The sequence below is a fragment of the Drosophila biarmipes genome, chromosome 2L (assembly GCF_025231255.1).
Source record: "Drosophila biarmipes strain raj3 chromosome 2L, RU_DBia_V1.1, whole genome shotgun sequence".
Classification (NCBI taxonomy): Eukaryota; Metazoa; Arthropoda; class Insecta; order Diptera; family Drosophilidae; genus Drosophila; species Drosophila biarmipes.
In genome coordinates, this window is record NC_066612.1 from 24,732,093 (window position 1) to 24,756,899 (window position 24,807).

The 24,807-nt window shown below is 37.4% G+C and overlaps 1 protein-coding gene across 2 annotated transcripts; it reads right to left on the reverse strand.

Moving 5' to 3' along the window:
- Positions 1–289: 289 nt before the first annotated feature.
- Positions 290–1,494, reverse strand: LOC108024612 (mitochondrial uncoupling protein 4C). 2 transcript variants are annotated; one of them, XM_050884929.1, is made up of 2 exons: positions 1,327–1,475; positions 290–1,268 (listed from the first exon to the last, which is right to left on the reverse strand). In XM_050884929.1, exon 2 carries the CDS (start codon positions 1,216–1,218, stop codon positions 400–402), a length of 819 nt encoding a protein of 272 aa, XP_050740886.1. In that variant the 5' UTR covers positions 1,219–1,268; positions 1,327–1,475; the 3' UTR covers positions 290–399. The 2 variants fall into 2 exon arrangements, with proteins under 2 accessions (XP_050740886.1, XP_016950527.1); XM_017095038.2 differs by having other exon boundaries at positions 290–1,494.
- Between the last annotated feature and the right edge of the window lie 23,313 nt (positions 1,495–24,807).

Consider the following 24,807-nt stretch of genomic DNA (forward strand, 5'->3'; position numbering starts at 1 on the left):
AAAAAGAAATCTTCAATCAAATAATAAAATAATAATAGTCAACACTTAAAAACCAACCTGGCCTTCCCACTGGCGCAGTTGTTCGACTGACAGCCAAAATAGGACTGAGAAATTTAAATTACTTAAAAACTTGCCGCCCTATCAAAAAGGTTACGTACGTGGTGAATAAATATTCTATCCCATCCTAGCTATGCTATGCTACTGAACAATTTCTGCTTGAATCTGTGAATAAATAAGGAAGTCCATAATTTTATTTTATCATATGGGTAAAAACAGACCAAATTACTCATTTATGGACGGCACGATTTATATCGTTTCTGCCTACTAAATGGATACAAAATCCGCTTTATATTTAAAAAGAAATCTTCAATCAAATAATAAAATAATAATAGTCAACACTTAAAAACCAACCTGGCCTTCCCACTGGCGCAGTTGTTCGACTGACAGCCAAAATAGGACTGAGAAAGGGCCAAGGCGAAACCATGTAGGCATTAGGCCTTTGTATAAAGTCAAGAGGCCCTCTTCCCTAATCAACTTTCTGACACAGTCAATGGAGTTCTTGTAATAAAGGTTCTTCCCATTTTTGTCCAGCGGCTGGTTCATCATACGCGACTTGACCACGTCCGCCGGAGTGCTCAGAACGGAAGCCATAAGCCCTGCGCACATAGAGGAAATAAAGCGTAGCTCCAGGCCGTCTTCTATACCAAGAAGTCCCTTAAAAGTACGCTTGCTGACATCGTAGCTTCCCACATCTCCGGCCGTCATAAGGCAGGCGCGCATGCAACTGGGAGCCACGCCTTTCCACATGCTGGATAGTCCCCCGTGTCTGTAGATGTCGACGAAAGATTGCCCCATGTTGTATACACGCGTCTCGTAGCCCAATTGCCGGCGACGACCTTCCGTCTGCATTCGCACTTTAACAATGTCGAAGGGATTGGCCAGCGCCTGGGCTATACAGCCTGCTGTAAAACTGCATAACAGGGACCAGCGAATATTGATAATTTCTTCGTTTCCCTCTTTTACGCAGAGAAACGGGCGTCGGAAGACGTCGTACAGAACGACACGCAACGAGTTGAAGATCAGGTTGCGGGTAACCATTGCCGAGAAGCCAGCGTAGAGGGATTTAAATCCCTCCACCTTGATCATGTTACTAAGAGTTGCCCTGAGAGTGGGTATTTTGGCACCTGTCTTTATCGCCTGCTCGCCATCCACCTGCATTCGGGTCTTGGCCACGTCCAGTGGAAACACGCACGACTCGGCCAGGTTGGCTGCAATAAAGGTGTTGATGTATAGTTGGAACAAGTTGCGTGCAGTCAGGGGTTCCACCATATTTATTGGCGGCAAGCGCGGCACTTTCTCGTTGTATATGGACCGCATATTCCAGTAGTATCGCTTATCTTTGTCCATTATACACTCGGAATTTGGAATCAAATGTTTAATAATTATTTACAAAGCTTCAATTCAAAACGTCAAATTGGCACATCTACTGTAAATATCAACAGGCTGCTTCCTCTTGAAACTTGTTAGTTTCTCTTGTCTTAAGAAAAATCCCGTTCCGTACGCAAGAACATTTTTTTTACTTATTGAGTATTATTGTATGTACACAAGCCTAATGCCTACCTGGTGTTTTACTCATTGAGTATATGTATTGTATGTACACAATGGCTCATAACTTTGTAGTTTTTGAGGGGGCCAGTGGCCCTTTCGGAGTAGAAAATGAGTCGACCACCGAGTGATCCCTTACGTGTCAATAAGTGGGTTGTGTATTTTTACGGGTGCAAAAGAGTTATAGGAGAGTGAACACTCCTATATAAATTATATAATTTATATATATTAATTTTAAAAACGAACACAACTTTATTCTGTCATTTAAGAAACCAATAGGAGCAAAAGCTTGAACAAGAATATTTAAAATAAATACAGAAATTAATAGTAAATAAATTAAAGATATTTATTTTTTAAATATTTTTTTGCTTAATAATGGGCAATTAGCAGCAATGTATACAATAGCGGTGGTTTCACAACAAAAAGTTTACCTAAAAATATGTGATATTGAGCCATAATCAGCAACAGGCATATACGTCGATTAGTTTAAGAGCATAAGAAGAAATGCCGAAAAAAAATTTTTGGGAAGCACCTTGAGAGGAGTTGAGTAACTCCACAAAAATCACAGCAACAAAAACAGCAGATGGCCGGCCGCTTACCAGGTACTCTTCGAATTTGCATAGTAAAGGCGCGGCGAAGAGCGGTTGGAGAAGAAGAGAGTTTGAAGACTAGGGATAAAGAACGTGAGAATTTTGAGATCAGTGATGGAGAACAAGAGAGTTTGAAGATCAAGGATTAATAACGTAAGAGTTTGGAACCAATAATGGAGAATGAGAGAGGTTGGAGACGCTGCCGTGATCTTTGGACCAGGAGGGGAAGTGCCACATCTCGACAGCGGAGCGGCACACAGGCAAGAGGATCAGTCAATCACGAGGAGTCAAACCATAAAGATCAGATATCAAAGTGAACAGTCAAACAACTATGTAAGCTACAAGGGAGCCACAACAAGACGAGTCGTCGAAAGCAGCGCCGTGTGAGCCTACAAAAAGTAAGATCTCTACGTCGAGACGTTCGGCATTGGGATACCAGGAATCTCCGAATTGAGACACATGTAGCTGATGTCCAGAGAGCATCACGCAGCTTGGTCAAGGCGATCTGTTATTCCCGTCAACGAAATCCTGACTTCACCCATGGAGAGAGTTCAAGCAATGAAGCTAATTCGAACATGTAAGGTTGACTCTATAAATAATCTAATTGAAATTTTAATCTATTGAAATGTTTAAGTTTGAAATCTATTCAGAAATATATTGAGGAAACTACTAGTACCAGAAATAGATTCATTAAATTTTTAAGTTGCATAACACTTCTTCGTATTTTTTCTAGAGATATGAAAGGAGCAAAGAAAGATTGTACAGCACTACCTCTCCATTCCATATTTTATGTTTTCCGTGATATCAATATAAAAGCTTACGATTTAACGAAACTTGGTGTGATTTTTGGGAGTTGCAATAGTTCTTTAAGAACAATCGATTGATACTGATAATAAAAATGCATTTTAATAAACTTAATTTAAACCTTAAGTTGTAGGATCCACAGTTTTGTTGTCCCGTGGGCATCTTGTTCGTGTACCGCTTACGAAAATAAGACATCATAATCTGAATCTTTCTAGCCTTTATAGTTTTCGACATTATGGCATTTACAGATTAAAAAGTCAACTCGTTTTTCATTGATTGGTCAGGCTCAGTTTTATAATGAACCATCAATGCAGTCACAAGAATCCTTTCTTCATTATGGGGGACCTGATCTTCTTCCTTTTTAAATTGGTTATTATTCGTCGTCAATGTATTATTCGTTACCCTTCAAGCAGGTTTATTTCTTGCAAGGTCGTCTTCGTCTTCCTCCAGCATACAAGTAAATTGTGTATCAGATAGAACCCTTGTTATTTATTGAGAAATCCGATGTTTACATAGCCAAGCCCTGTGCCTACGGCAGAGTTTTATTAGGCCTACTCTTAGAAATTTACTAGTTATTAACTTGGCATGCAGGTCAACCACTAAGGTGAGGTCAATGGGTCCAGGTTGTCGAATGTCAGGGTCTGATAAAGGCAGACAGAAGATTGTTAAGATCGTGTGCAATCGTTAATGATGGTTGTTCTGAAATTACTGTGGAATTATAAATACCTCGACTGTGGTTTAAAAATCGGAGGTACATGACGATAGTAATATTATTGACTTGGTCGTTGTTGTTATTTTTCTTCCGATTCCAGATATTTCAATCGGTAACGACATTTCTTTAAGAGATAGCAAATCTGCCCTCCTCCTTGAGATAAGATTCACCTGTGACCCGGAATCTATTTCAGCGTGACATGTTTAACTAGACCGGTAGGTCCTTCTAATGACACCTTAGCGGTCGCGAGCAGAACCTGTCCTCTGGGGTTGTCGTAGGCTGCGATGGTTAGTGCGCCGGCCACTGGACTGCTAGTCAGTCCTTTGTGGAACATTGAATGACACCGTTGATGGCAGTCTTGACAAGTCGACAGTGACCCACAGCTTTCAACCTTATGAGCTGTAGACAAACAATTTTTGAATGTTCCTACTTGAATAATAGCGTGGCTCCGCGTTTTGGGGTCCATTTCTTGAAAACAGCTACACGCCCTAAAGTAATGTTATTCTAGGTGACAAATTTGCAGCTCTCTTTGTTGCGAATTGGCTGATGGCGTAGCGTTGTTGTAGTTTGTGTACTTATCGTTTCCAGCATGCAAGAGCGCCGATAGCGAAAACGACAGTATACTCCCTAATGTTGGAATTTCTGTTGGTGCATCCGCTGAATTTTCTAGTGAGGCTAGAGTCTGTTAGTCTAGTTTTCTTCCAATAATAAAAATTTTTTAAAAATCCTTAAAATCTTTCGCACTGTGTCACGAAGTGCTCGAAGCTGTTGAGCAGACCCGTTTATGGGCACGTAATCGACGATTCCTCATATTTCTGCAAAGACTCACATTTGGCCGTTTTGGTACCTGCTTTTAGTCGTTGCCATGTGTCGTCGTATCCACCTTCAGATAAGGCCGTATCTGTCAAAATGTTTCTTGCTTCACCGCGCAGTGAGCCTTGCAGAATATGCAGCTTCCGGCGGGCTGAGTATGATTTAATTTGCACTAATTGCATAAATAAATCGTGAAACCAAGGTTAATCTAGATAAATCGAATTTGGAAATACTGAAATACTGTAGAGACGGATTTAGGCTCATTAAAAAATGGTTTTCTCGAAGCAAGGCCATATTATATTCTTCATCTAAGGTTTAAAATCGAATAACTTCTTCTGCGACACCTGTCTCTGCCCCAGGCGTATTATCGAGATCATCATGGGCCTGTCCTAATAAGTCCCATTAGATTACCAGGTGGCGTGGTAGGGCAAGGGTGATGGTTGTTGAATTTGATAAGAGATGATTCTAATTCGTTGCACCGTCTCTGTAGCTGACGAGTAGATAGGAACCGCGGATTCTGGCACAATTAGCATATTAATGGCCCCCTTCCCATGATTGAATGCAAGACAAGTTTAAAAATCAAATCAGAACCCCAATAAAATAAATCCCACAAGTGTGGGAAATATTTTGGAACCCATATTTTCGTTTCCGTCTCAGAACGTTTTACTGGTAAATTGTCAAAGATTCTCTCCTTTCCACAAAGGGTCATAAAGATAACAGCCAGAGTCAGAGACCTGAACATGGGCCCTTGTCTATTACCTGATCGCAATAAAAGGGACACACGCACAAGTCCGAGGGGCAAACTCATTGAGAAGATCACTGGGCCATAATAAAAAGGACACGCGCCTATGACCTTACGCCGCGCACAAGTGAGAGGGGCATGCTCACTGACTACCTATGTATCTCTGACACGTTCCCAAAAAAATACAACGCACAAGTATACCTGTAGTTTCCTTTAAACCTTTTTAATGAGGGACAGCCCACTTCCTCGATATTGACAAGCTGACAAGCTGACAAGCTGATTCCAAAATAAACAATTTTCCTCAAAAATCTTCGAGCTTGTGGAAAACTATTTTCTCCATCGTTCCAAAAATGTTGTGATGTTTATTAGATAACCAAATTGCAGTTTTTCTAGATTTTGTATTTAGCAAAGTAAAATCAAATGGTGGTTCTATTAAAAAACTATTATTCAAGCTAGGATTTTTTTTGAATACAATTCCAATTTCCTTTTTAATAAATTTATTATTATAATCAAAAAAAAACGTTGAAAATCATCGCGGTTAGCTGACAATGTTACATTCCAGCTGTGTTGGCTGCCATGCCCCAATATCGGTTTTACATATGAATCCCAACTCCGGAATGCGATTGGTAGATTTGCACCACTTTTAATAATATGCAAGATCACTCGAAGTTACATGGGGTATTTTCCACATTATATTCGTCATTTCCAGTTCAAAAGTTTTTTCATTTCTGGTTTGTTCAAACACAACGCCAAGATTCTTGGTTAGCATCAACACTAGTTCGTGTTTACAATTTAACAAACCTTTTTTATAATCCTCAGCAAATCTCAACAAATTTTTTAATGGTACAGAAAAGTTGAAGTGGGGTTCCGTAGAAATTTTGTCTCAACTGCTCCATCCAGAATTTAATAGATAAGGACTTTGAAGATTATTCAGAGATATAACATTTTTTAGGGTGGTAGTCATGCCAACAAATCGTGTTCTATCAATCACACATTTATATATTTCGTACTTAATTTCATCCAAAAAGTAGGCCAAAAAATTATTTTTTAAAAAAGTGGTTACATTATCAGTTGTAGATCCATTCGGTGAATCTTTTCTAATAATTCCTTGAAAATTAAGGTAACTTTCGTAGGGAAGCAAGTACAAGTCTTGATTTTGGATGGTAATTCGAATTTCATCGTTTGGCTTAAATGTTTGATTATACGATGAATCAGTATGAAACTCTTTCTTCGAAATACTCTCTTCAGAATAAACCTTTTCTAGAACATTTAAAATTTCGTTCATTGTTTTCCTTTCCACTTTTTATATTACTCAAAGCTTCAATACTAACGACTTTAAAAATAATTGTTTTTTCAAAGTGAGGGAGCTTCTTTTTACTGATGGTCCCCTTTCTATAGCTTTACAATTAGTAATGCTTGGCTGAGGACTTTGGCTACGTCTTTTATTATAAATAATCATTCTATCAGCCGAATATGCATCGAAACGTTTTCACCGTAAATTCACCAAATCACCGTTTTGGTCAACAATACGTATAGATAGTGTGCTTATTTCATCACAGTTGATTGGTAAATGAATTAGATTATGTGTTGTCACTGTCATTTTATACCCAGGTGTAACTTTAATGCCAAAATCATGTAATTTATGATTCGGTGTATTATCAACATATGAACCGCTGATTATATTACATTCCAAACAAATTGTATTAATATTTAATATGTTCACAGTCTGATCTGATCGATAGGTTTTTGTAGGATGCGGTTCTAGTACTTTTTGATGTAAGCCAAACAGTTTTCCAACTGACCGTTCCTTATTAAAATAAGCTGGCTCTCGTAAGTTAGTTATTTCAATTTGAAATGTATTATTATTACATTGGATTTTAAATGTTTTTTTTTTCAAATTTATAGTCTTTTATTTTTTTGTAAATGAAATCGGTGATGTCATTCAATTAGTATGATCCAGTAGGAATGGTAATAACATTTCCTTAGAATGCTTGTGTTTTCCTAGACTTGCCCATTTTTTCAATTTGAATTTTTCTCTCTGCTTGCCCTGCAAGGTAACATTAACACAGGGCGATGCCGACCCGTTGCTTGTGCGGGGCTACAAAAGTGTGGCATGACACACAGCTGCAAGTCTGCTTCGCTGATTTTGTCATGCCCCATTTTAATAAGTTGTGTAGCTGTATAAGCAGTTAGAGGACTTATATACTACCTGCAAACAAAAAAAAAATACTTTTGGAAAAAATACTTTGGACTGTGAAACTAAGAGACTAGTTTTCGTAGAAACGGACAGACAGACGGACAAACGGACGGACGGACGGACAGACGGACGGCTGACGGACACCCGGACGCACAGGCGAACATGGCTAGATCGACTCATCTAGTGATCAAGATTTTATTATGAGGACGGAAACGTCTCCTTCACTGCGTTTTAAAATTTTGACTGAAATCATTATATCATCTACAAGGGAATACACATTATACAAAAACTGATTATTTGTACTGAAATTTGAATCGAACTGATAATATTTTAACTAGCATATGAACGATGCAAATACTCTTTAGTTTCATAAGTAAAGTTTCACTCGTGAATAACGCAGCTTGCCACCCGTGAAGAACAAGGGAAATTCTATACAAAAAAAGGTTATGGGAAGTTCGCTTTTTCACGCACTAATACCTGCCACCGCCTGTTACCTGCAGGTGACACGTCCCCTGTGAATTACGGATGAAACTCAAATTATTTCCTATTATTTTTCACAAATAATTCAATAATTATTAATTAATTCAATATCTTAAAAACAAACAAACAAACAAAGACATATTTTATAATATCATTTGTATGCAAAGCAATATTAATTTTCTTTTTATTAAAAAAAATTAAAAATTTTGCTTATCCAAAAAGAAGAAGATTCAGAGGATTTTATACAAAACATATAAAGATAATTTAAATTTAAATTTTCCAAATTACAAAATCCCAAGTACTAACAAGCTTTATATCGACCCTGCGCTTAGGGTCCTCCATCGTTGTGGTAGACATCCACTTAAACTCTATATGGTTAAAGTTGTGACATTGCCCAACCACACGAGTTTTTCGCATCCACATACATTAAAAATGAAGACTCCTTCAAGGAATCGTAATCTGACAAATATTTATTATTTGCTTTTGTGTATCTCTGACAACATTGGACTAAACCACCTCGAATCTGTCAGCAATTCAAGTTGAATATATGTGGTTTTCAACATTGCCTCCCAAGAAAGACCTGGTGTCGTAAAATACTGAGCTGGGTCAAGTGAATAAATTTGGATAAAAATTTTTCAAAAATATCTGTTAAAAATAATACATCAGTTTTCAAATATAATTCCAAGTAGTCTTTTAGAGTTAAACATGAAAATGTGACCAAACGTTAGGAGCGTGATCATAATCTTCCTGAGAGCATTCCCTTTCCGTTAAATTGAGAATGCTTCCCTTGGTGGTAGGGAAGTTTCTTAGAATCTAAATATTCATACGGAAATATACTCTTCTTGCGCATAAGTTGAAATTCTTTATCATTAGTGAAAAATGACTTCACAGTATTCATTTGATCGTCAATTAAATAGGATGCTAGATCACTTACATTATCTTTGAATGGAAATAGTTCCATTATATATACAATCTTTTTTCTACCTATCGAATTGAATGGGTAAATTCGGAATCGAATTATACATATTAAAGTCAAAAAGAGCGCATTCATATTGCGCTCTGGAATTATTTTTGACTTCACTGGGGTCTAGTACACCGTCATTATGGGAGAATGTATGATATCCCATATCGGTTTGATTAATTTCTCCAAGTACTCATATTTAGGTTGATATAAACTTTTAAAAATTTATAACCATTTTCGAATTTTAGTCCATTGGGACTTTCTATTAAATTAAGCATAATATTAGTTTTACCATAATTGGAAGGCCCGACAATTAAAGCTCTTATTGTATTCGGTAAGAGGACACTATGTCGTGGCGGTAAATTTTTGTCGTTTTCATCGTTAATATTTCTAACTTTTTTTTGTTTTTGGCTTATTAAACGCATCTTTCAATCTAATACATTTCATTCAATAAGAAATCGTTCATGATTAAACATCAATAAAATGGGGAAACGTTTTTTATAATCGCTTCAGTCGTATTTTTAATTGTAAACACGGTGGTGGTCTTGTTGATAAGCTAATCAATACATTACCGCTTGAAGCCCAATTCCGGGATATAATTTTTGTGGACCGGGCACAAAGTTACAGAAACGTTTGGAACGTGGTGATGAAGGAAAACCCATTGGATGAAGCCTGCAAAGAGCACGATATTGCATATTCTACAAACAAGGCATTGAGTGAACGACATAGAGCCGACTTCATATTGATTGACAAAGCCTGGTCGCGTGTCAAAGAATCAGATAGCACTCTTGGTGAAAAGGCAGCAGCGTTCTTTGTTTCAAATATAATGAAAGCGAAGAAAAAATTTGGAATGGGATTGAATAAAACGGAAAATAAGGGGAGGAAAATGATAAAGAAGAATACAAAGAAGAAAACAAACCTTTCTATTATTAATGGTGCTACTAAGACATTAAAAAAAACCATTAGACATTATGAGTGCAATAAAAGTATCTCGTGTAATTAATGTACACAAAATTGGAGGTTTTCTACCAATCGTGCCAATCTTTACGGCCCTCAGTGCTCTTGGTAGCTTAGCAAGCGGTAGTGACGCAATTGCAAAGACAATTAACAATGCAAGAATGGCTCAAGAAGATATGGAGGAGAACCTAGGAAACAGGAAAATTGAAGGTGTTGCTGTAGGAGAAGGATTATTTCTTAAGCCCTATAGAAAGGGCTATGGTTTCTTTCTCAAGCCCTATAGTAAGGGGAAAGGAGTTAAGAAGCGAAAAAATTGATTTCTCTGCTACCCAATAGACCACTATTAAATATCGACATTACATGTTTTGCTTAAAAACAAATCCCTCATTTTTTAGGTGTATTTATGAGAGATCTACTCCCAGAAACACCAAGAATTCTAGAGTGTGGTATAGTAAACCTAGATAAATCACAATCAAGTGGTACACATTGGGTCGTCATCTAGTGAACAATAACTTTGATTATTCTTAACAAAAGACTAGAACAGCTGGCAAAAGTTGAGAAATAAACAGATGCAATATATATACAGTACAGCTACAGTACAGCTGCAGTACAGAAACAGTACACGCCTGTTCAAGTAATTACCATCCAAGACCAAGTCTCAACCATCAAGGTAACAACGGGTAACAGCCGTAGCACGCCCAAAAAGCTCAATTACCATCATGAACCATGAAAACCAGATGAATATTGTAATCAAAGAGTTCAATAAATTTAATAAAAAGACGCTGATATCGAAGACAAGGATGCCTGAAAATGTAGGATTCCCGATCCTCAAGTCGGACCGCAAAACAACAAAGCTTGAAGAATCTTGAGTTTGAGGAACACATCCTCTACACGCCGGAAAGGTACTCCTCTCTTCAGGATAGTATCATCAATCCGAAGGTTGATGAAAAATTTAATATTCATAAAAGAAATGACAATTTATATTTAGAAATAAGCCAATAATCATGAAAAATGCGAGATTTTAAGAATAAAACAATAAATGCATTTTTTTTTAAATATAATGAAAAAAATATATCAAATATTTTTTTTTGGGAAATGGTATATAAATATTACAGATAATGGCGTTTCCTAAACAGTATTTGTTTAGTAACTGAGGTGTGACTACATGAATTTCGAAAAAATGTAAATTCATTCCCTAAAAAGTTTGTACAATGAATATTTTGTCTCAGTTAACCAAAGCTAGGTTCGCATTGAAGCGAAAATTCGATGATCTCAAACAAGTCAGAAACCAGATGAATTTACAATTGGAGGAAACTTTTAAACCCATTACCGAACCCTTACATGAACTAGTTAAGGAAAATAAAAAAGAAAAGACATCTAATGTAAAAGACAGTATAAGTACGAGTTGGACGATTAACACTTTACAACTAATGAGAAAGATCTCCAATCTAATCGAAATATAATTTCACAAAGGTCTTCCGTTGAAAGTAATTCCTTTAACGAATTCTTTTCACAGACGAATATAGAGGAAAATGTAGAAAAAGAGAAAAAGGAGACGGAAAAGATTGAAGAAGAAGGGGCAATACCTTTACCAATGTATACAGAACAACTCGATATGGATCTGCACGGAGATCTAGAAGATAAAAACACTAGTTATAATTATGATTTTAATATCAGTAATTTATTCAAAGAAAATGTGTTATATAAAGGTTATGGATCTAAAAAAACTGCAAACAATTCATTAACATTAGGGAATAAAGAACTAAAAATTAAGGATAATAAAATATTTCTAGTGGAATGAGCTGTGATGTGACTCCTGGTCTGTACTCTCTAATTTTTCTTAGTAAACCTGAAAACTATGATGATAATGATTTAAAGATGTATAACAAAATTATATGAGAAACGTATATGCACAGAGTAGGCTTAAATCCTAATAACCGAATCAAGGGTACATGAGCATACAAAAATAGCCATATTATTAAGAACTTTTAATCATACAACGTCTACTCCACTTCGTTCAAAGACAGGTTTTGGTTACATGACCCTTCAGAAATCAAATCCAAACTATGGTCACTGGAATGATGTTAATAAGTTAGTTGAACGATTCGAAATTTTGGTGGCATCAAAAGCAGCGGGTAACACTAGTCACAATAATGAGTTGCGCAAGGAAAGGATTATATTTAAAGGGGTAATATTTAGGTCTACTGAAGGATTATTCATCGATGAGGACGGTAACCTAAATGCTCAAAATAAACGTATCAAGAATGGAACAAAACCTTTGGATAACGATGACCCAGCCCCGAAACCATATACAGATGAGAACATCGGAAAGTTATGAGAAGATTTAAGAAAAATTATAACTCAAAATATAAATCGTCGACTCACGAAAATTTCAAGATTAGAAAATAAAATTGAATTGTATAATAAGAGAGCAGACAGTGCTGACCAAATTTTTGCCAAAATTCTAGAAAAAATTAAAAGCATCAAGGATTACATTTTTAAATATGTTACAAACCCAATATCATTGCCGAAAAAACCACAATTGAGATAGAAGGTGTCGCTTTTCAGCCTATTAAAAAAATATAATTTAGCGAGAAATTGTAAATGAGTTGCATGGACCATCTCGAAAAAACTTTCAACGAAGGCGAGTGATTACAAGGGGTATAAATTTGGTTGAAATGGGAGCCTTTTCAAAATCAAACGATGGGTACAGATACTTGTTGACATAGACACATTCTCGAAATTTGGTTGGGGTGAGGCATTAAAGTCAAAGAGTGCTAATGATGTTTCTCAAGCCATGGAAAGAATATTTAAATGGGGTCATGGAACACCAAAAAACCTGCAAACAGATGATGGTATTGAAATCTCTAATTCGAAATTTAAAGTATTCATGAAAAGTTATAAGATAAATCATTATTCAACCTTCAATACTCTAAAGGCATCTATAGTTGAACGTTTTAATATAACTCTTAAAGTACTAATGTGGCGAGAATTTAGTTTTAATGGAAAATATAAGTGAATAGATATGTATAAGCAATTAATTAATAAATATCATAATCGGGTGCACAAACAATTGAAATGAGTCCAAGTAATGACAATTCTTCCAATGAAAAACAAATATTACAAACGTCCAATAATCACTTGAAAATATTTGTTCCAAGTGAATTGCGTAAGGGCGACCACGTTCGTATTACTAAATATAAACATGTTTTTAAGAAAGGGTATACACCAAACTATACAATTGAATTCTTTAAAATTAGAAAGGTGAAAAATACCTACCCTAAAACATACTTACTTGAAGATTTAGATGGTAGTCCGATTCAGGGCGGATGTATCAAATTTGGATTCTATAAAGAAGTACTCAAAACAACACGATTCCGTCATACATAGTTAGTTAAGTGGCTGGGGTTTTCAAAGACTAGCTGGATAAATAAGCAAGAAACTTTGTAGTATAACAAGTGATTTATTTAATTTCATATTTTTTATATATTCAGCTTATCTTATACTTCGTTTAATAATATTTTTGTACAATCTTTACTTAAATAAATTTTAAAATAATAAATAAACTTTTTACAAACTCAAAATATTTTTTTATTTATATTTTCCAAAGTCTCGATCATAATAAAATATCTCCAATTCAATTGATTTATAAAATAGTTCCTTTTCAATATATATTTTTTTGCAACTTAAGGTTATCTAGTGGTTTTCCGTCGTTAACATAATTGTTATGTATCGTCTCACCTAAGCAAAATGAATTAGTTTCTAACCATTCAATATTTTCTAAAATATCTTTATACTCTTGCAGAGGATATAATGATTTCAGTCAGAAGTTTGCAACGCAGTGTAAAGTATATATATTCTTGATCAGCGTCACAAGACGAGTCGATCTAGCCATGTCCGCCTGTCCGTCCGTTCCTACGCAAACTAGTCTCTCAGTTTTAAAGCTATCGGGCTGAAACTTTCCCAAAAGTCTTCTTTCTAGTAGTAGTATATGTATATAAGTCGGAACCAGCCGGATCGGACAACTACATCTTATAGCTCCCATAGGAACTATCGGGGAAAATAATTAAAAAAAAATTTATTTTTCGTATTTTTTAAAATATATTTCTAAGCTTGGATATAACATTTTTTAATTAGTTCTGAATTTTGAATCAAATTTTATCAAAATCGGACGACTATATCATAAAGCTGTCATAGGAACGATCGGATAATCGATGGGAAATAATGTGAAACAAATTATGAGACATTTTTACATATTATCTTATAATATTGCGAATATAAATTTTTGTGTTTTTAAGAACTTCGAATTCAATTTAATAAAATTATTGATTTTTTTTATAACTGCAAGGGTATACAAACTTCGGCTTGCCGAAATTAACTTCCTTTCTAGTTCTAATTAGTCTCTTATGTTTTATTATTGTCGTACCATGATCTTCATTACTTAACTCTAAAAATTGTGTTTCGTTCAAATTACGTTTTCTTTATTTTCTTTGCCACAAAGAACTTTTGTATTAGCTTTAACTGTAGTTATTTTGTGTGCTTTTGATCTAAACATTGTTCTATTGCCATAAAGTGGGGTACCAGTTAATAAAACTTTTTATAGTGTTCAATTGTAAGATTTCGTGAACTCACTCCCTTTGCTCTATTGTGTGAAGATTCAACTTGATCTATTCTATAATAATAAACCTTTGAACATAGACCTACAAATTCTGTTATGAGCTTCCCATACACCTCATCTTTAAAAAAACATAAACTTTTTTATTAACTCTTTTGAAGTTATAGAGTTGAATCCTTTCGTCTGAATGGTCCGATGTATCAAATTTGGCTTCAAGATCTTTACGAATAGCATTATAAAAATCCTCAGTTTTTATTGTATAGATAAATGACTCAGTATCCATATAATTCAGAAGTAACTTTTCCTGAAACTTTGGCTTCATATATTGATAAAGAAAATCATACATTTTCCATTTCGATAAGTCTAATAATGCAAATCCTAAGTACATGGGCTTATTAAATAGAACGGAAAATCTTTTCATTTGAATTGCATAGAAATTTTCATTAATTTTAGTTGCACTATGAAAACTGTATTTTGAAATTAAAGTTTTTTCACAATGTGCTTTTCGTCCAGTCTTGTTACTATCCGGAGCTTCCCAAGTACTAACAAGCTTTATAACGACCCTGCGCTCAGGGTCCTCCATCGTTTTTTCGTAAACAGAGTTACTCATCAACTCAAAAAAATCCTTTTCCAATTTATTTTTTGCATTTCGCCTATGGAAGGTATTTAGATCAATATAATTTTTCAACCAAGACTTTGGTAAGAATTGGACTCCTCTAGGGGTCTTTTTCAGTACTAAACCATTCTGTATACATTGATGCAAATTCCGATAATGTATTACATAATTTTCCTTATTTCCCAGGTCAGCAATTAATTATTTTACTCTATCCTCTTTTGAGGCCACAGAATTTTATGGAAAAAATGGAAGATCATAATGAAGATCATGTAAACGGTACGGATATATTAGGTCCACTTCCAATAAATAACCATATTTACCATCAATTGGAATATTATGAATATCAAAATTTTCCATGTCTGTGGTAGACATCCACTTAAAGTCTTTATTTGGTAAAGGTTGTGACATTGCCCAACCATACAAGTTATTCGCATCTAAATAAATTAAAAATGCAGACTCCTTCGAGGAATCGTAATCTGACAAATATTTATTATTTGCTTTTGTGTATCTCTGACACCATTGGACTAAGCCACCTCGAATGATTTTTTGAATAAATCTATACATATCTAATCTGTCAGCAATTCAAGTTGAATATTTGTGGTTTTCAACATTGCCTCCCAAGAAAGACCTGGTGTCGTAAAATACTGAGCTGGGTCAAGTAAATAAATTTGCATATTTATAGAATGCTTATTTGCATTATTATAGATTGCTTCCCTTGGTGAAAGAGAAGTTTCTTCAAGTCTATTAACGGAATCTAAATATTCATACTGTAATATACCCTTCTTGCGCATTAGTTGAAATTCTTTATCATTAGTGAAAAATTACTTCACAGTATTCATTTGATCGTCTATTAAATTAGATGCTAAGGTATCCAAGCTTGAAGGCATGAACCTATAGGTATCGAGAAAACGAATTTCCAAACTATTTCCACCAAAACTTGTTATTTTTTTCAAAACAGAAATATAATTTTCCTAATTAATTGGTATTACGGAAATTTCACCGGGAATCTTTCCTAGCTCTTGAATAAATATTTCGTATTTCGTCGTATTTCGAAAAAGTATAAAAAAAATACTGGTATGAAATTGTTTACTTTATAATCCAAGTTACATTTAGAGTGAGCTGCACCCCTAAAGTTACCTGTGATTTGACAGTGATCTCTAACCCTATCAGTCCCTAAAACTTTCTGGCAAATAGAACAATTCAACGAATTATTAAATATCTGTTGGTGCATTTAAGTCATTCCAATATGCATTATTTTATTTTAGATTTTCTATGAGTTATGAATTTACAAAACTGGTTCCAGAATTTTTTCCTGCTTCTAAAATAAATTTATCAAGTCTATAATCAAAAGTACAATTTTTATAATAAGCGTATGATATTGGAATATGATTATTAATATTAAATAATTTGGGGCTCACTTGTGGTTCATGTGGTTCAAGAATGCATTTAAAATACGGGTAGAAAACGAATGGAATGAAGCTGATGTTGAACTTGGGTAAATTCCAATGTATTATTCTGGGGCTGAGGTATCTTTGGGACCTTCCTACTGCATAACGTCTTGTGTTCAAGTGCAGCTTCCTCAGTTCCATACTCAATTTCGTAAGATTTTCGATTAATGAATTTACAAAACTGGTTCCTGAATTTATTTCTGTTTCTAAAACAAATTGATCTAGTCTAGAATCAAAAGTACACTTTATATAATAAAGGGTTGCCCATATTCGACGGACCCATGTTTTTTTTTTTTAAATCAAAGAAAAAAATAACAATTTGGCGGTTGGCAATCTTAATCATTTAATTTTTCCAAGTAGATTTGTTTACATCAATTTTTGAATATGATATCTTTCAAATGGCCACCTCTGGCGTTGATGGCGTATTGTGCCCTTTTTGCAGCATTTTCCATCGTTTTCGCCAACATTTCGGCCGGAATAGCGGCTCTTTCTTCACGAATGTTGTCCTTGAGCTCTTCTAGGGTCCTTGGCTTGTTAACGTAAACCTTTGACTTCAAATATTCCCACAAGAAGAAGTCAGGCGGCGTCAAATCGGGCGAACGCGGTGGCCAGTCCAAATCACCACTTTTCGACATCAAACGGCCCGGAAACAATTTCTTCAGAAAATCGATTGTTATGCGACTTGTGTGCGGTGGAGCGCCGTCTTGTTGAAACCAGAACTGCCTCATACGCTTTCGACGAATAATTGTCATCACAAAATTGGTCATCATGTCGCGATAACGCTCCTGGTTGATGGTAACAGCATGGCCATTTTCATTTGGAAGAAAAACGGCCCAATGACCGTTTTCGAACTAACGCCGCACCAAACTGTGACTTTTTCGTCGTGAAGAGGCACTTCTTGAATCTTCTCAGGATTTTCAGTGGCGTAAATACGGCAATTTTGCTTATTTACGGTCCCATTCAATGTGAAATGGGCTTCATCGGACATGATAATTTTGTTCCAAAATTGATCGTCATCCTCGGCCATTTCGATGACTCTTTGGGCCCATTCCAATCGACGAGGCTTGTCCGTAAGCAACAATCTTTGCGTCAATTGAATTTTGTACGGGAACAAATGCCAATCAACGCGAAAAATCCGTTGTAAAGTGGGTTGAGCCATGCCCAACTGCTGAGAACGGCGTTTTTGGGATGTTCTTGGGGACATCTCAACACTGGCTCGTACGGCAGCGATATTCTCGTCCGATCGCCTTGGTCGACTTTTATTTGGCCTCTTCGGAGTCGTAAATTTTTCGTATAAACGCTTAATGGTGTTCTTAGAAGGCGCACTTTTCGCATTTTTTAATTTTTTAAAAGCACGTTGAGCTTTCACAATTGACTTGTTCTGTTGAATGTAAATTTCAACTATTTAAGAGCGCTCGCGTGGCGTGTATTTTTCCATGGTAAAAACTGCTTGGACTGACGCTTCAAACGCGGTATGTCATTAGGCGATCTGACATCTCTGTCAAAAGTTATGGCGTCGTCAGATGGGTCCGTCGAATATGGGCAATCCTGTAGGCGTATGATATTGGAATATGCTCATTAATATTAAATAGTTTGGGGCTCACTTCAAGATTCTTTGGTTCCAGAATGCATTCAAAATCCGCGTAGACAACGAATGGAACTTGAAGCTGAACTTTTGTAAATTCCAGAGTATTATTTTGGGACTGCGGCTTTTTTGAGACCGTCTTGTGTTTCAATGCAGCTTCCTCAGTTCCGGAGAAATTTAAACAAACATTGCAGACAAATTGCGCCCTCTTCTGCTTTCCTCTTTGTGCAGTCCTTAGTTTTTAAAACAAAGTATGAATAAATTATTTTATTTGTTAAAATTGACAAAAAAATTAATAAAGAGATTTACTTTGAAATATTTTTAATGTACACATAATGTCCATTTCCGCCGTCTTTCAAAAACAAGATATTGATGTAAAGAGGTTTTTCCACTTCCGATTATAAAAGTGCTCCAATTATTTCCTTCACATCTTCATTATATCCGAAAACGTTTAAGCTCATTTAAGTATTCTTTTTTAGAAAATTTTTTATACATAAACGAATTATTTCCAGCGATATGTCAATGTTATACGCCGAACATCTTTGTGGATTTCTTACAATTTTTAAGGCAGAAATCAATGCCCAATCAAAACAATATTGATCATTACATACGTTGACTATCGCCTTTTTCGTTAAAAGAAAACGAGGTAGTGGTATGTATGATGAACCCGCCATCTGTGTATAATGATTCACATTCATTTCCAAGCGAATTAATTTTATAAGCGACCATCCACTATCTCTCTCTTGAAATTCTTGAGTTTTTGAAATTATTTCCATAGTATGTTCATGAAAGATACATTCTAAATCAGAATCTTTATTTATGATCTACATTTTTAAAAACTTTTCATTTCAATCTGTTTAGATTCGTCTTAAAAAAGAATATACTCTGCAAACTGTTCAAAGTTTAATACTGAGATGAGGTAGCAACGACAATGCAGCTTCACTCAGAAATTTTCAGGTAGGATCAAGTCTGATCCATCGTTTACAAACATGTAATGCAATATTCTTCCCCTGAATCCTTAAATAATTTTCTTGACTCTTCCATCAAGGGGTTGAATTGAATTTCGCTTATGGGACTCTGACCGGACATGGTTTGACCAACGATTTTTTTGCACATCACACTTGCAGGATTGACAAAACTGATTTTGGGTCCTCAATTTTTGATTTTATTTAATTATTTTTCACGATCACTTTTTCACTTTAACTTGTGCTTGATGCAGCAGACTAACCCACATCAATACTTTTTTTAGAAGACTAACTATTGTCCTCGGTCATATATAGTGTTTCAAGAACAATATAGATTTTTCTAGCAGGGCACATAGACTATTCCTTGGTTAGAAGAGATAAGAAGTATTGATTTTAAAAATTACTTGATACAAGTGTTACACCCTCAAATCGATAAAGGAGACAGAGAAAAATAGAACAATGGAGAATGTTTCATTGAGATTTTGAAAATTCGAAAACAAAACAGGTAGTTCTAACAGGTTACATAGAATATTCATTGGTTAGAAGAGATGAGAAGTATAGGTTTTGAAAAATGTTTGATACAAGTGCAACCAATAGTATACCATTAATCAATCAATCGATTATACACACCGTCATACTCAGGTAGCCAATAGGGGACAGTTTGGAAAAATAGTCATTTTGACTTTGGGAAAATCAAAGATATTCATATGTACAGCTTGAGGTAAAAGAAGAATACGGAAACCTATATTAAATTGTCTTTATAAGTTGTGTAAGAATATTTTAAAGGACAAGTCAAGATTGTTGAGTTAGAGAAACTTCATGCATTCACTTAAAATAAATAACTTTCTAAACGAATTCGACGGAATTCTGTTCAATGCACACTATGACGTACATAGTTTAGTTTATACAATCAAAAATCTTTGAATGTAACATCTGTTGATGGAAATTATATAGACACCTGTGCGTGGAGCAATGATGCAGCCACCGAGGGAGTCGATACTTTCGGATTACAAAAATGAGGCGCTCAAAAAATATAAAACATTATTCTCAAACATGATCGGTCATGTTTCTCTGATATAACAACCTTTGGATACTTTGAGTGTGCGACCTTTCTCAAGTGCATAGCAACACCTGGCATAATGAGGTAAAAGGCTACGTGATAACGACCTTCGGATACTATAGGTCTGCGACCTTTCTCAAGTGCATAGCAACACCTGGGATAATAAGGAAAAAGGGTACGTGATAACGACCTTGGGAAACTATAGGTGTGCGACCTTTTCACGCGCACCTTTCTCACGTGACTATTAATTGCTTATACTGAGGAGGAGGATACATGATCAATATTGTCACGTGGGGATGTGGGGGCGAAGGGGGATCAGTGTACTCCTTATGGACATCATCGTGACATTTTGATGACCTCGAAACCAATGGTAATTGCATATGCGAATGAGAGGGGGGCGGGGGGACGGGGGCCATTAGTATGCCAATTGTGCCAGAATCCGCGTTTCCTATTTACTCTGATGAATAGCCGCGCCGATTGACAAGTCACTCTTGATTTGCTTGACTAAAGCGTCCTTTGGGCTATTTCCCCGAGGTATTTTTTAGGTCCGCTTGTTGACGACATATTGTATTTGCTTATATTTTTCTACCAGCTCTTTTAATGCTGAAAGTCTTGAGGCGTACTCATCTTCAGTGGGTAATGCTGCTTGCTGAACTTCTTCATCTGGGTCGCAAAACTGCTGACAGAAATCGCTTAACTTGTTTAGTTTACTATAATAATAACCGTATCATGTGTGTGTGAGACTGTAATGCTGGACTGTGCTTGGTATCCTGTGAAACTGGATGAGCTACGGTGTCCTGTGAAGCTGGATTATGCTGTGGTATTCTGTGAAGCCAGGACGACCGCGTCAGGACGATGGACGGAGAGGCGATGCAGGCACTGCGCTGAGGTTTGAGCTACCGGAGGCTAGCTGCTAGTTAGGATGTATTACGATTTATTCTTAAGTTGGTACTTGTTTTTATACTACTCGGAAGTTAACTGACATGAGTTATATTCTAGAGTAGGTCAGTGGTTTTCGATGATGGTAGCAGTTAGTGAGACGTTGAGTCAATTAAACTCGCTGTTTTTCACACGCGCCTCGTAGCCCAATTGCCGGCGACGACCTTCCGTCTGCATTCGCACTTTGACTATGTCGAAGGGATTGGCCAGCGCCTGGGCTATACAGCCTGCTGTTAAGCTGCATACCAGGGACCAGCGAATATTGATAATTTCTTCGTTTCCCTTTTCTACGTAGTACAGAACGACACGCAACGAGTTGAAAATCAGGTTGCGGGTAACCATTGCCGAGAAGCCGGGGTAGAGAAATTTAAATCCCCACATTGATCATATTACTAAGAGTTTCCCTGAGAGTGGGTATTTTGGCACCTGTCTTTCTCGCCTGCTCGCCATCCACCTGCAATCGGGGCTTGGCCACGTTCAGTGGAAACACGCACAACTCGGCCAGGTTGGCTGCAATAAAGGTGTTGATGTATACTTGGAACAAGTTGTTAGCGGTCATGTGTTCCACCATATTGCTTGGCGGCAAGCGCGGCAGGACTTCGCCATCAGCAAGCAGGGCACCACATCGCGACAGCCATGCAAGACAAATCGAGCCCGGCGGAAACGGCACGGAGAACGGTGACGCTTCTCTAAGCCCGTACGGCTGATCCCCCTCGCGTGCCTGAGTCGTTCCCAAGCAGACGCCGAGTCAGCGCGTCAGGAACAAGCAGCGGTCAAGGATCTTCAGGGAGTTACAAGACTGGAGCACCAAGTGAACGAGGCGAGAGGACATCGAGGCAACCAGAAACGCCGAAGACACCGAGGGCCCCAAGTGGCGACATCAAGGTCATCTGAGTTACCAAGCCGTCCCTAATATTATACCCGCAATAAAACCACTACGAACCCGTGAATTCTGTGCTTTATAAATTTGTTCGACCAATACACTCAATCTAGTAAGCTAGCCAATTCATTACAACCCGATTAAAATTTTGCGCGAAGAAAAGATTGACGTAAGTTCTTGTTTTTGTAAGTCTTCTTGTCCCTCCAGCAGCAGGTGGCCAATACAATGTACAAGTTAAAGATCAATTTATGAAGTTATTAGACTACTATCAGATTAAAAATTTGTTTGTGATAGACATTATATATAAGTTAACTAAGTTAACCGGGCGACGGCAATGACCGATCGTCCGAAAGCTCGCTCCGGCCAAATTGCTGACACAGCGTCTGGCCGGAAGCCCGTGCATAGCCGGCAAGCACTACCCATTGGAGTGGCCGCTATGAGTCCCTTTTTATGTTAGCTTTAAGTTCAGTTCTCATTTTGATTTTAAAGAATAAAGAGCTAACGCTCACGAATTGAAACTCCGGCCATCGCCGTATTTGATTTATTGAATTTACACCCAGTCTGAGTCTCTAGGCCTGCGGGCTAAAAGAGGGCAGTTACCCTCTCAACCTAATCGTCATACTTCTACTGTTGATGACACAGGCCAACCGGCCACTTACAACACACGCAGCAGCTGGTATTACCAGCTACAACTACGGTCAACCGACCTCCAACTACAGACGATCAGCCAGCCAGCTTCACCCTCTCTACAGACGGACAGCCAGCCGGCTCACGGATTAATTAATATTATAATTGGCGCCCACGTTAAAATCACCCACCTAAGTCGGGGAAATCATGTAAGTGAGCACTTCTGTTCCGAAAATTTTCCGGCATCTGCAGTGGTAATATTTAAATAAGCTATATTTTCTGCAGCTCCGTATTAGAGTTTCATGTTAACATTTTCATAAATAAATATACTCATTAATTGTTTGACAATTTCATAAGTGATATTATTTATGTTTTTCTTTGTTTGCATTTTTTTTTAAAAAATAAAAAAAAATTCTTTCAATAAATATATTGGTGTCGAATATTATCGCCAACATAACTACCAGACTACATATTTATCACCCAGCCAAGACGCAAAGGCGCCGACGGGAAATAAATTTATTAATTGTGCATTTATTGATATATTTTTATTGGCGACGGATACTGTCTCATTTAAATTTGTGCATTAATTTACCCCTTATACGTAGTCGTCTTTTTGCTTACACCTAAATTCTTTGTGTTAGCTTCGCAACAATCGTGGGTTTGTTTTTGTTTCCATCGCTTACCCACTCCACTACGACACTCGAACTTGACACCGCGACGTTTGTATTCCGATTTTGTTTAGCTTCGCTTCTTTGTCTTTCAGAACGGCAGCTTAGCCACCACGAATCTTTACTGTGTCAATTTTTGTTGTTTATATTTTCGTTTGCCATAGCGGAGACCCAGTCCCCGCGATCCCCTTCCCCTTGTCACTGCTTGGCAAGGCAACAGCTCAGTTTTCCAACGAGTTACCATTGTTACCGAGCGGCATCTCAGCCCCCGCGGCCCCCTCGCCATATCCGTGGGCAAGACCGCTTGAGCATGCATTAAATCGCTGGGCCGATTTAGCTTGCACAGCTCCATATGAGCAACCCATTCCAACAATATAGGAACAGCAAGCAGGTCCCCAGTGACTCTGAATCCGAGACCGAAGGGCCGGCAAGAACTTCTACACCGAAAAGTGTAAGCGTCGGCTCTCCCTCAGACAGAGACATGGCATTTAACCCAGATCAAATAAAGGCGGTAGTAGAGGCTGCCGTCAACCATGCCCTACAAGCAGCGGCTACTGACAGCCAGCGCAGGGAGAATGAGTTGCGCCAGACTATTCAACAACTGGCCAACCAAGTAGCGGCGATACAGGTCGCACCCACCCCAACAGTAGCTCCTCAAATTAAAGTTTATACACCCATAGACATTGATAGCAACGTCATTTGTAATGAGCCGCTAGACGCCGTCAAATGCCTGCCTGAATTTTCGGGTGCCCAGGAAACATACGTCTCCTGGCGGCAGGCGGCAGTAGGCGCATACTACATTTTTAAGAATTTCGTAGGAAGTTCACGCCATTATCAGGCAGTTATTATAATTAGGAGCAAAATAAGGGGCCCGGCCGATGCAGTGCTATCCTCTTTCGGCACAGTGCTTAATTTCGACGCGATTATAAATCGACTCGACTTTACTTATAGTGACAAGCGGACAATGCATGTCATAGAGCAGGAGATGGGCACCCTCAGACAGGGGAGCCTCTCGCTTCTACAGTATTATGACGAGGTTGAAAGGAAGCTCACCCTCCTCACCAACAAAGCGACCATGTCGTACGAAGCCTCGGCTGCACAAGTTTTATGCGAAAAATTCCGGGATGATGCTCTTCGCGTATTTATCTCTGGATTAAAACGCAGCCTCACAGACGTCCTCTTCGCGGCGAAGCCCAAGGACATGCCATCAGCACTTGCCTTGGCTCAGGAGGTGGAGGCGAATCATGATAGGTATACCTTTGCATCATCGTTTGCAAGAAGCCAGGAAGATAGGGAAAAAAAACAATTTCCTAAGGCGCAAGAGCGTCAGCAGGATGCCCCTCAGGCGAGTTCCCAAATATAATGGCGGTAAAAATCCCCATTATACTAAGCAAAACAAAGCACAGGTGTATCCTGCTCCACGCAGCGGTAGGCATCATGGAGACACTCCAGAACCCATGGAGGTGGATCCATCATTGTCTAGGATGCTTAAACCATCACAGGCCCCGGCATACCAGAATAGGAACAGCAAGCAGGTCCCCAG

What these genes read in the sequence shown, in the direction of transcription:
- LOC108024612 (XM_017095038.2), bottom strand. Translation starts at nt 1,407, where the DNA reads ATGGACAAAGATAAGCGATACTACTGGAATATGCGGTCCATATACAAC.